Source organism: Dermacentor silvarum, chromosome 7 (genome assembly GCF_013339745.2).
Source record: "Dermacentor silvarum isolate Dsil-2018 chromosome 7, BIME_Dsil_1.4, whole genome shotgun sequence".
Taxonomy (NCBI): domain Eukaryota; kingdom Metazoa; phylum Arthropoda; class Arachnida; order Ixodida; family Ixodidae; genus Dermacentor; species Dermacentor silvarum.
In genome coordinates, this window is record NC_051160.1 from 4,668,391 (window position 1) to 4,680,397 (window position 12,007).

Here is a 12,007-nt window from a genome sequence, read left to right on the forward strand (position 1 = left end):
TGTCACTTGCTACTGCTCACTGTTGAACTGCAGTGAGGCTTCACGTCAATATGGTGTGCACTGCCGTGAAGCCACACAGAACTGCATAATTTGCGCATCATATAACCCACATCACAAATTTGTGCTGACACTTCTTGACAGAGACAAAAACATTTTAATTTGAGAAAGGCAGGGACGTTGGTTGAAGAAGGTTTGTCTCTGGCCAGCTACTATACATAGTGGAAAGAAAGAAAGAAAAGGAGAGAGTGGAGGTAATGGTGACAACGTACAATGAACTATGCACACATACGATGCACATACATATTCTGTGGGCAACACGTCACAATGCATAGGTGCCTATCATGCGATGCTAGAGCCCAGAGTCAAGGCTGCTCTCCATTACAAATGTGAAAAGAGCTCTTGTTGAAGTGCAATTTGAGTGTTGTTCCATGCCCCCAGAATGTTCCGTTCCAATGAGGTCTGTCATTCAGACAGCACAATCTGGTATTGAGTGTCGGGCATTCTGTGCTATAATCAAGGCAGTTGCAGAGGATGTTCGAGATTATTCGTCAAGCCTCAAATGTCTGACATCTGAGGTTCTTTTGGCGACACACATCTTAAACGACACCCCAAGTCTGGGCTTATGCAATAAAGTTGCATGTGTTTGCTTGGCTCTGAGTTGAATCCTGAATTTCAAGTCTGGCTCTCGCATTAAAAGGCAATATTGACGATAGTTGAGATTAGCCCAGTGCAGACCACATTTCTTGAAATTAGGATGTGTCTTATATGTGCAAAAATATGAGACAGACATATTTCTCATATGTTCATTGCGTGTTTTTAGTGCATTTACGTAATTCTAAAAAAACATGAACCAATTAGCTATTAACAGGGACATTTCAGTAAGTTATCTCTTTCCTTACTTTTTTAACTTTAGCAAGTGGCTGTTTTAGTAGTACAGTTAAACCTGCTTATAACGAACCTCCATATAACGAATTCCTGGATATAACGAAGTTTTTCGATTCCCCGCCGTTATCCATAGAAGCACATGTATTTGAGACCTCTACGTAACGAAGTGGCAGCGGGAGACCCCCTCGATATAACGAATTTTCCCCTCCGACCACCTAGAGATTTCGCCCCAAATTTTGTCATTTTTGCGCGAGCAGCAACCGGAAGACTTCTCCGCCGCGATGGAATGGAATGCGAAGCGAGCGCACGCGTGTGTGAGGCGGCCCTGCATCCCTCGACCCGGCGATCTTGCCGTCGCGGGCATGACCTTTCCCCCTCCCTTCATTCAAACCTGATCCTGCCGCTTGCTGCAGCTGGCCTAGCCCGCCAAGCCGGCACTCTCTCCTTTTCCAGCTGATGTTGCCGACGCGCTGGTACACGCTGTGGCACATCAGACTCGATGAGCGCGGACGCGGACACGCCCTGTCAAACGCTGGTGGCGTGTGGAAGCGCCGCTGGAGAAGAGACCGAAGTGACATTCGTGCTGTTGTCTATCGCTTCAACGCAAACTGAGCGCCGAGAACACACGGCACGCAGAAAGCTACGAGCCGCCGACGCACCTACACTGCTAGACTCTGCCCCAACGCAGATCGCTTTCAAGATACGGCCTGCGCGACCGCGCGCCGCCCCGCTATCCCTCCCCCTCTCTCCCTCGCCCGCTGCCTCGAGCGCAAAGGAAGAAGGCGCGCTTCCTCCCTGCTTTTCTTGCGCGCGCGATTTAGACGCGGTCGTCGGCTCCCCTCCCACGTTTTCACTCGCGCATACAGCATACGCATACAGCATACAGCATAACGCAGCAGACTGCGTTATCGCCCTTGGACTTCGGCCACGCTAGCGGCAAAAACACGCAGCAAAAACGCGCGTCAGAAACACGCGGCAAAAGCGGCAGGAATCGGGGGGTCTTGCGGTGTGCCGCGCGAAATGGATTCTGCGGCAAATGCCGCGTACCGCCGCGAGATGAACCAATCAAGAGCGACGAGGGTGACGTCACGGAGCCATCACAACCGGAATGCCGCCGGTCCGCGCCGGGTTTTCAATCGACGATCGTCGTCTCTCGCATGAAACAACGAGCGCTCGCGGTGTTGCTCGCCCGTTCGGAGAGCGCGGGAGATCTTATCGCGCTGCCGCGCGGCGAGACGCGCGTGCTACGGTGGCCTCGCGGCAAGGCGCTGACGCGCGGCAGCTTGCCGCTCGCTGCATGACGCATTGAGTTCTATGGGAGCTGTCCGGGACCGGTCGAAAACGACGTAACAGCCGGGAAAACGCAGCCCCCGGGAACGTAACAGCGAGGTTCTACTGTAACACTATACGACGCTACGACGCCATCGTGACGCTCGCTCTTCGTTTCCGATGCCTCGCGCTTGTGCAAAACGACACGCGTCCACGCATCCGGTACTTGGTGTGACATTCCGAGGATGAGTGCTTCGACGAAAACGGAAAACGGGTGCGCGTTACAATTGAGGGCGCGTTAAAATCGAGTAAATACGGTAAACGTTTATTTTTCGAATTTTCGTGCCGAACCTGCATATAACGAAATCCTCTTTATAACGAAGTTTTTCGGGAATTTGTCAATTTCGTTATATCCAGGTTTAACTGTAAAATATGTACGTCTTTGGCAGATAGGTTTCCGTTGAACTCTGAGCTACATTCTCACTAGCCAACCATTCAGAACGCACAGAAACAGAAAAGGGAGGGGGGGGGGAGAGAGAGATACCGACACTCACGTGATTATGAGTCCATAGTCAACGAAGCTCTCGGAGGTGCTTTTTGGTGCCAAAACAGGAAAGAGATTATCAGAAAGTGACAAGATGTACGTGGCACAGTCTGCCTGGCTGGAATGCTTCTCCAGAATGGCGAGTGAGAGTGAAACACTTGGAGCCTTAAAGAAAAATACAAGAAATGATAACCAAGAATTCACATCATTGGAAGTTCATGCCTTAAAAAGACATAAAGGAGAAAAGTTAAATCTGTTTAGACTGATAAAGTAGACTTTCAAAACTCTTTTTTAGTTTAATTTCATGGTAATAAGCTTATTAAAGAAAAAAAAATGAAGGTTAAAGATTACTTCTTTTCATTTCACGGCACAACCCCAGCGCTGGTACATTAGTTTGACGACAGATTTCAAAGTACTTTTTTGTATAGAGCCTATGTGACTCAATAAAAGTTATTCAAAACTTGCTAAGTTCAGTCTGTGGCTCTTTTAGAATATGTACAATGCAGTCGATCTTTACTGATAAAAAATGAACTACACCAGAGCACACACTGTAAAACTCCATGAGAGCATGGTCAGATCATGCGGGAACCTCAAGGCAGTGCCACCAGCCGTATTTTGTCTTTGTGTCTTTTTTTGCTTTACCTGGTTCCTTCTCAAGGTAAGAGTGGCTTTATTGGTATTGTAGAAGAAAGGGTGAGTTAGTAATACAGCTCATATAATTTTTCTGTTTAGCGTCCTTTTAAGAGGAAAGTGAAGAGGAAATTAACAGTGTGTATTAAAGGAAATGTAGAATTATTATGCAAAAGGGAAGTGAAAGCGAAAGACAACTTGTTGATTGGAGTTAAACATGCAATCTACACAACCAACTGCAACACCCATGACTGAGGCTGGTGCTGACTAACACTCCCAGGGATAGGTTTAGCACACATACAAAAATACCCAAGTAGATGGGGGCATGACCACCGTAGTTCAGTTAGTAGATCATGGCGCACATCATGCGGAAGCTGTGAGCTCGGCAGTAGAAGACCACAGCTGCTGAACTATTGTGGCGGATAGTGCTTCTTCTAGCTTCATTTTCTCCGTTCAGTCTTGATACTTAGCAGCAGTTTATTTCTCATTTTGAGCCTGACAACATGATTTGTGCCCTTCTGTAATGCAAGCATGGCAGCAAGGCACTGCAGTTCCAACTGTAGATTGACCCAACCTTTGACAAGATGAAGACACCGAGGCAAACTAAAAGCAGTCAGCCCTGATTCATCTCCTTCAGTAAGAACGCGGCTGATTGTGACTAACTACATTGCCCTGGCTTTTCGTTTGTTTTTATTTTTTGTCGCAGGTTCAGACTGATGCAACAACTGCTTTTCATGGAACTAGCGTGTTTATTGTAAGTGTGTTTGACTGTACTATCAACAGCAGTGGATCAAGGGATGTCTTGGGCTTCAGCCGACATTACAGCAAGGGGACTTGTCTTCGTCAAGGTCCTGAAGAAGACAAGCCCCCTCGTCGTAATGTTGGCTCCAGCCTGATGGAACACTTCCTCAACAAATTTTGATTACTTCAAGGCTCCAATTCCCTGCAAACTTCTGCCTTGTTTTGGCTGTACTATGTGCTTCTAATTAACGAGCAAGCAGAAGGTGGCATACTCGATGGTAGCAGAACTGCTCTCTGATGGCCGCATTCTCTTCAGCACTAGTGGTTAACTGCCAGAAAATACGCTTGGACATGGAAGAACTTCGTGGAGTCTTGACGGAGTCGGAACGACTTCTTGCTGCATCATCTGCACAGAACAGGATGTGTCACGCAAGTTAGTTGCACTGCACCAACAAAGGCAGTGTTGTGGTGGTGCATAGCAATAACGAGTAAAGAAAGTAATGTTTCCATATGAAGTAGAAATTCTGTGAGCACCAGTGCTGCTGTTACAAATGTATAACTACGTACCAAATATTTCAACAGGGTGAACATGCTCCTCCGAGGACAGTGATGCAGTTTCTTCTGCATTCTTGAGCCTGGAATGTATAGGGAGTCATGGCAACCATATAAGCCTTGTAAGAACAAGCTTTACATGCTTAAAAAAAAAATGGACTGCTGGAAATCTGAACTTACTTTGCAGTCTGATTGAAGCAATCGTCGCAGACCCTGACCTTGTATTGGCCAAAGCCCTCCACAACCATGGTCTGCTGAGAACATGTGTAGCACACAACACGGCCGCAGCGTCGACAGTGGTGTCGTCGGCTGAACTGCAGACAGGACCAAACAAAACTTTGAAAATGGACAAATCTCAAGACAATCACAAACAAACAAAAGGACTAAAGGCTCTTCGCATAAAACTACGACAGAACTGATTTGCAATAGCAGGGTATTAGACAGTTTTAGTTTAACGTTAGCGTAATAGCGGGGTTAAGGGAAATAGCGTTACCGTTCCGCAAACAAACTTTGCAGAAAGAGAGTTTTAGTATAGCGTGATAGCGTAGTGTAAGAATTGGGGTGCGAGACAAAGTGTAAGAATTGGGTTGAAGATGAGTATGCAGAAGACAAAGATAATGTTCAATTGCCTGGCAAGGGAACAAGAATTCAGGATCGCTAGTCAGCCTCTAGAGTCTGTAAAGGAGTATGTTTATCTAGGTCAATTACTCACAGGGAACCCTGATCACGAGAAAGAAATTCACAGAAGAATAAAATTGGGTTGGAGTGCATACGGCCGGCATTGCCAAATCCTGACTGGGAGCTTACCACTGTCGTTGAAAAGAAAAGTGTACAATCATTGCATTCTACCGGTGCTAACATATGGGGCAGAAACTTGGAGGTTAACAAAGAAGCTCGAGAACAAGTTAAGGACCGCACAAAGAGCAATGGAACGAAAAATCTTACGACTAACATTAAGAGACGGGAAGAGAGCGATGTGGATCAGAGAACAAACGGGGATAGCTGATATTCTAGTTGACATTAAGCGGAAGAAATGGAGCTGGGCAGGACATATATTGCGTAGGATGGATAACCGATGGACCATTAGGGTTACAGAATGGATACCAAGAGAAGGTAAGAGCAGTCGAGGTCAGCAGAAAACCAGATGGGGTGATGAAGTTAGGAAATTTGCTGGTGCTAGTTGGAATACGCTAGCGCAGGACAGGGGTAATTGGAGATCGCAGGGAGAGGCCTTCGTCCTGCAGTGGACATAAAATATAGGCTGCTGCTGATGATAGCGTAGTTTACGTGCGGGACGCTATTCCATTACGTTTTAAATTTCGCATACATAGGGCCCTTAAGTCTATGTGTGTGTGCGTCCGGAAAGTGCGAGAGGCAGTGCAATGGAAGCCAGGAGCGCGTTGTATTTTTACTTCCCATGTCCGCCGATCTGCAGCGAAACAGACAAGCAGTACAAGCTGTCTACCATTGCCTCCGAAATGTTTCCATCTCAGAGGCCATATGCCGTTGTCGCGCCTATCTCCCGACTTTACCAACAGGTGGCGCTCCGCATCTCGGAGAAAAATTTTCTCGTTAGGCTTAGGCGCGTTCGAAACGAGTAGCAATCTCGAAAATTCCAAGATTAGCCATAACACTCGCTCGGCGAAGCGGCATGAAACTAAGTAAAAGCCGTTTACGCAGTCATTTGCTACGAACGAAGTGAATTCTACAAAAACAACGCCAAATTCAGTTCGAAGCGGGCGACCGGGACCGCCGCCATGTTTTACGTAAACTACGTACACCACGCTAACACGGTAACGTTAACTTTGAGAAATAGCGTGCGCACGGTAAACGGTATGGGTCGTTTAGCATTCTGCGCATGCGCATTTCGATCCCACTATTCCGGTACGCCCGCTATTCCGGTAACCACGCTAAACTAAAACTGTCTATTGTCTCTTTTGCATGTGATGCTGCTGTTCTATCTGCTTTTATTCATCAATCGTCTCTTCAGATGCACATTGACGAATGTGTTCTAGCAAGGCACATATACGCACCACGCCTCATGTGCTGTAAAAGAGATAGGTGAAGATGCTTACAGCAATAGGTTTGGCGGCGATAGCTGTGAATAAGGCATATGACGACCTGGGTTTGCTGGTACCTGAATAAGAAAGTGTGCACGCCGGCGTTTTTGAGTCAGAGGGGCGCAGTGGCGCACCGACGGGGGGGGGGGGGGGGGGGGGGTTGGGGGGTTGTAACCCCCCCCCCTGAGGCCGACTTAACCCCCCCCCCTCCTTTTGTTTAATCCCCTTTCTTGCCTTGCGCATTTGAGTACTGCAACTAAGATGTAAGACGCGCAATCGTCTGCACACTCGCAAAAAGCGCATTTTTTTACAATTTCCCATGAAGAAATTGAAATTAGTGCTTTTTATATGGTATTGGCAAACTGTCAGCCCCCCCCTGGCAGAGATCCTGGGTGCACTACTGGAGGGGCGGGCGAATATTGCGGGGAAGCTGATGTGGCGGGCAGCTACTGTTCTCAATCGCGCACACTTTGTGCCTTTTCTTGTTTACATAGGATCTTCGACGCATGACAAGCTGGTGGGGCCTATGTGGCCCGAGGCACGTATGTGGGGCCTCTGTGGCCCGAGGCACGTAGGATCTAGTGGTCGAAAAAAGATCTGATCACAGTCTGCAGCAGGGAGCTGCGGCACGTTTGGGTTATCACCTATTAAAAGTGTACAGTACGCTTCTAACGGCACCACGCACTCTGAAACAGATAGATGAAGATGCTTATCACAATAGGGCTGGCGGCAATAGCTGTAAATGCGGCGTGCAATGACCCCGGAGAAGATTTGCTGGTACCGAAATAAGAAACTGAGTGCGCGCTGGCATTTTCGTGCGATACAGGCAGGCGAGTATTGCGGTGAAGCAGCCGCGGCGGGCGGTTATATACTGTTCTCGATCGCATGCACCTCGCGCATTTTCTTCTTCATATAGGCTCTAGCGGTGGGAAAACGTATCATACAACTGCAGTTTGGCAATGTACTGAACGTTGGTGCCGAAAAATAGTGTTTTCTGGGAACATGTAAACCGGTAAAGAATAAACACAACTCTATTGGGTCATTTTTTATGTTCTGCATGGCGAACGTTGGCACTGGGAAATCATAAGTAATGGGATCATATCAACGAGGTTCTACTGTATACAGTTTGGGTTCACTGATGCGAGCGTCTTGAGTTTGCGCCTTCGACAAACAACAAAGCGCTTGCTTGCCGTGCACTTGTGTGCTTGCGCTGCGGCAACAACTGATCACCGTGCTGCTGCGAATCACGTTTAAAGCGCAAGGTAAAATTTTAGTGATCTTAGCGTCTCCGGCATGATTTATCCGGCTTCACCAGCCACTGCCTGGCACACTTGAAATGCATGCCGGACCATGCGCCGGACTCGTCGACCAATCAGACAACTACTGCCATCTGTAGTAAAGGATGATAAGTAGCTGAGGCTCGGCATGGCCAGGCTAGAGGGGTCTAGTTATGTATAGCCCGACTGTGGGCTCGGTGCAAAGTGTGCGTAAACTCAGGCCAGACAGGGCAGATTCCAGCCGTGATAAAGCTTCGCCCATTTCGCTCTAGTGGCATTGCCTTCCCGCATGGCTTGCCGCCGCATCTACACCATGGCCGCCACGTCACGTTCTCCTTCGTGACAAATGCAGCATGCGGTTCATGCTGACAGCGTTTCTAGTGCTTTGTCAGAGAGGCTTTCATTCGTCTACTTCGACGCATCTGATGTAGAGATGCGCGAAATGCCTCAAAGATGATGCACTACCGGAAATGATTGCTCGAGAATATCGCCCCTGAATACAACTTACCTTTGGTTTTCGTACGCCATCGCGGCTTATAGTACTTATAGTCATCCCGAGAAAACATTTTCAAAGCAGACCTTGCATGGGTAAGTGACTGTGCTGTTGAAATGTAGCTTGTGCAGCTTCATCAACCGCAGTTTACATGCTTTGTGCACGTTGGCTGGTCTGCGTCGCATATGGCCATGGTGCACGCTTATGCTCGGAAAGCTGGGACAGGAAAGATGTGTTCGGCCTTCCTCTACTCAGCATTGTGTACTGCACAGCCATCGCTCATGTTCGAGTACATGTTTGAGCACCTGACGGCCACGCAACACATCGACATTCTTGCAACAGCTCAAATCATGTGCGCAACAAGAAAACACGCTGAAAGAGACACCCATGAACTTGTACATGTTGAGCAAGCGACACGCCTGGGTGCCTAGGCGCACCTGAGAGATCAGCAGTCGTGTATGGGTCTCAAACTCAGCATTTCCCCATTGCTACCGCTTACTGCCAGGTGCACACATCGTCTGCTAAGGTGCTATTTAAAGGTCGCTAATAAGAAAATTAGACAATTACCAGCCCTGTGGCTTTGCCAAGATTACACTGATAGCATATGCTAAGCCCATACAGGCAAACCTCGATATAACAAAGTTGCACTTACATCGAAAAACTTTGTTATATCGAGGTTTCATTAATTCAATAGGACTAAGATGGGGAAATAAATATAGTTCGTTACATTGTGAATTTTGTTAAATCAAAGTCCGTTATGTCGAGGTTTGACTGTATAGGCAATTTAGCCCAAGTAAAATTTTATTGCAGTTGGCCTTCAGCAAATGACAACTGCTGCCCGAGAGATTTTGGTGGACACCTTTGCATCTCCCCTCCTCCTATTTCTTACGTGATCGGACATATGACACACAAGAAGTCTCAGGCAAAATGACAGAAACCGGTGGAATCAGCAAGTATAACATGCTATAATAAATAGTTTTGTGTGATTAGAAATCTCAAAGGCACATATGACACACAGGAGGCTTCAGACAAGAGGCTTCAAGAACCAGTGCACAGCCAAGTATATTAGCTATGAAAAGTAAAAAGGTTATTCTGTACAGTCTACTTATGGCAATGCTACCTAAATTGCAAAATTCGATTATTATAACTGTAAATTGTTGTATACAGAATAATTTTGCATGTCCTTAAATATTCTGACCACAAAAGCAGAAAAAGCACATCACTACAGCCAGTTATCATTACAAAAAGTGATACCACTATGTAAGTGGACCACACTGTACATCCAACCAAACAACTAACCCAATCTTTGAGATTACTAATTTAGATCTAAATTAAATGACTGCGCTTTACTTTCCAAAAGAACATCTTGGCTTTGAGAGATGCTTTGGCGAGGACTTGTATGCCAGCAGATGTGTGTGCACATGTGAGAATTTTTTGAGGACACCAAAAAGACAGGAGCCATGAAAAAGACTCCCCTGCCAATTTTTCTGGTATACACAAAAGTGGTGCAGGGTGTGATTAAGAAAAAGAGTAGCCAATGGGGAGTGTTTACCATACTGAAGTATTCAATGTGGCAAGCCATGCAACATGACACAGCAGCATCAGGAGTCCATTCCGACTGTGGAGGCGGTTTTAACGGCATCGTGAATGCAGTGCCTTCAGAGTCCTTTGCCGAGATGCTTCCAGCAGACTGTGAAGTCGTATCAGTTTCAGCTGAAGAAAAAGAAAATGTGATGGCTATCTAAACATTGAAAGCAGGCTTTAACACGAAATGCAGAGGCACTCAAAAAGACACTTGAACGCTAGAGAATTTATGTAAACAGTACATAAACAGTACAGTTGTGCCTTTCGCACAACTTGTAATAAAGCCATCTGCAGCAGGTCCCCTTTAAGGTTAATGTTAAGAGACCTTAGAAATCTATTTATTTTATCAGAACTTGATCTTGATAAATATAGTCTGATGATGATGATGAACCTTGATGGAAATTCAGCACTAGATAAATAAAAAGTTAATGTATGTCCCCAAGGTGTCCAGCTTATCAGGGCCCATTAACACTTGACAGAGTTAATCTCAAAGGCGAGTCTGCGGTATTGCCGTATGGACAAGAACAGGACCTGCATGCCAAATCTTCCAAGACAAATGATAACGTCATCTCACCCAAACATTTGTCTTGTAATGTTATCTTCAACTACACAAAACTGGTTAACACCTAACACATCAGCACTGCATGTAGAGTTAATCCTCGATATAACAAACCATCGGATATAATGAAGTAAATATACAATGTTTCTCGCTGATTTCAGCATGTACTTTCATGTAAATACGTAAGTGACGCAACCACAATTATAATGCGAAAGGGGACAGTCTCTCAGAAGAAGAAAAATATACATATTATGATTATAATGTGAAGTAATGCTGAAAAGAAAGAGGAAATGATGCATGGAAGCGGATGCTTGCAGGCCACTTTATTCATCATTACTGTGAACTGCTGTCGCAAAAAACAGTGAAAGGATGAATGCATGCAAAATTTACTCAATGCCACTTGTGACGTCTTTCTCACTGTTGGTGAGAACAGCGTTGTCCTTCATGTTACCAAAGTTATTGGACAGGCAGCAGGCAGTGCCCACGGCACAATTAAACACTGCAAAGCCATGTTAGATTGTGTGTGTTTGAACACGGCTCCATACACGGTAGTGGGCGTGGTGGTGCCTAGTGGTATAGGTCACTGCAGTTCGAAGTGCCACAAAAAATAATTTTACAAAAACTCCGTTATATTTGTGTCATGAACCCAAACATAATGTGAAGCGTGCTGCGAGGCTCGAAATTTTTGGGGAAAAAAAAGGACGTGTTATATTTTTATTTATATTTGTGCAAATATGGTAACAAACGTATGCTTTTAACAAATATAGGACATACCTAAGGTATATTTGTGCCATATGTGACCATTGTAATACAGTTCAACTGTACCTGCACTTTCACTTTGTCTATACAGTGCAGTCCACTTATAACGATATCAAGAAATACGAAAAATACCATCGTTATAACCAATCATCGCTATATCTGGACTGCTGTAAAAAAAGTTGTCGCAGTTTCACCTGAAAGGCGAAGCATCAATTGCGATAGCAAATTTGTAGAGAGCTATACGGAGTAATGATATTAGCTTTATCAGCTGTATAAACTTGGACATGCAGCAGCACCGGCAACACGCAGAACTATTGTCGACGCCGTCGGCGTTTTGCCCGCGTTCACAGAAAATGCGTGCGGCGTTGGTGACTGTTGCCGGAGCCTCTGATATAAATAGGCACTTGATGCCGCAGCTAAACCTCGCCTCCCTTCCCTCCCCCTCCCCCACGGCCTCTCACGCGTCGGAAGAAGGCGCGTTTGCTCTACATATATGGTGATTGTAAAGGAGGAAAGAGACGCTTACTTCTGCAGCCCTTAAGCGAGCACGGCGCAGAACGCGCGTTTGTTCTTCGCCGTGCGTTCACTCCCCGTGAAAGCGCGCGCCCCTCGCGCCCTTTCACTCGCACATACAGCGTTCAGCGCGGCGACGAT

At 46.3% G+C, this 12,007-nt stretch overlaps 1 protein-coding gene across 1 annotated transcript in view; it reads right to left on the reverse strand.

The window, feature by feature from the left end:
* LOC119458414 (zinc finger FYVE domain-containing protein 26-like) overlaps positions 1-12,007 on the reverse strand; it is a 90,486-nt gene that overhangs the window by 31,223 nt on the left and 47,256 nt on the right. The window contains exons 18-22 of the mRNA XM_037720252.2: positions 10,004-10,164; positions 4,802-4,935; positions 4,637-4,704; positions 4,342-4,475; positions 2,709-2,863 (exon numbers count right to left, since the gene is read on the reverse strand). Coding sequence (XP_037576180.2) covers positions 2,709-2,863; positions 4,342-4,475; positions 4,637-4,704; positions 4,802-4,935; positions 10,004-10,164 — 652 coding nt within the window. The remainder of the gene's footprint in view (positions 1-2,708; positions 2,864-4,341; positions 4,476-4,636; positions 4,705-4,801; positions 4,936-10,003; positions 10,165-12,007) is intronic.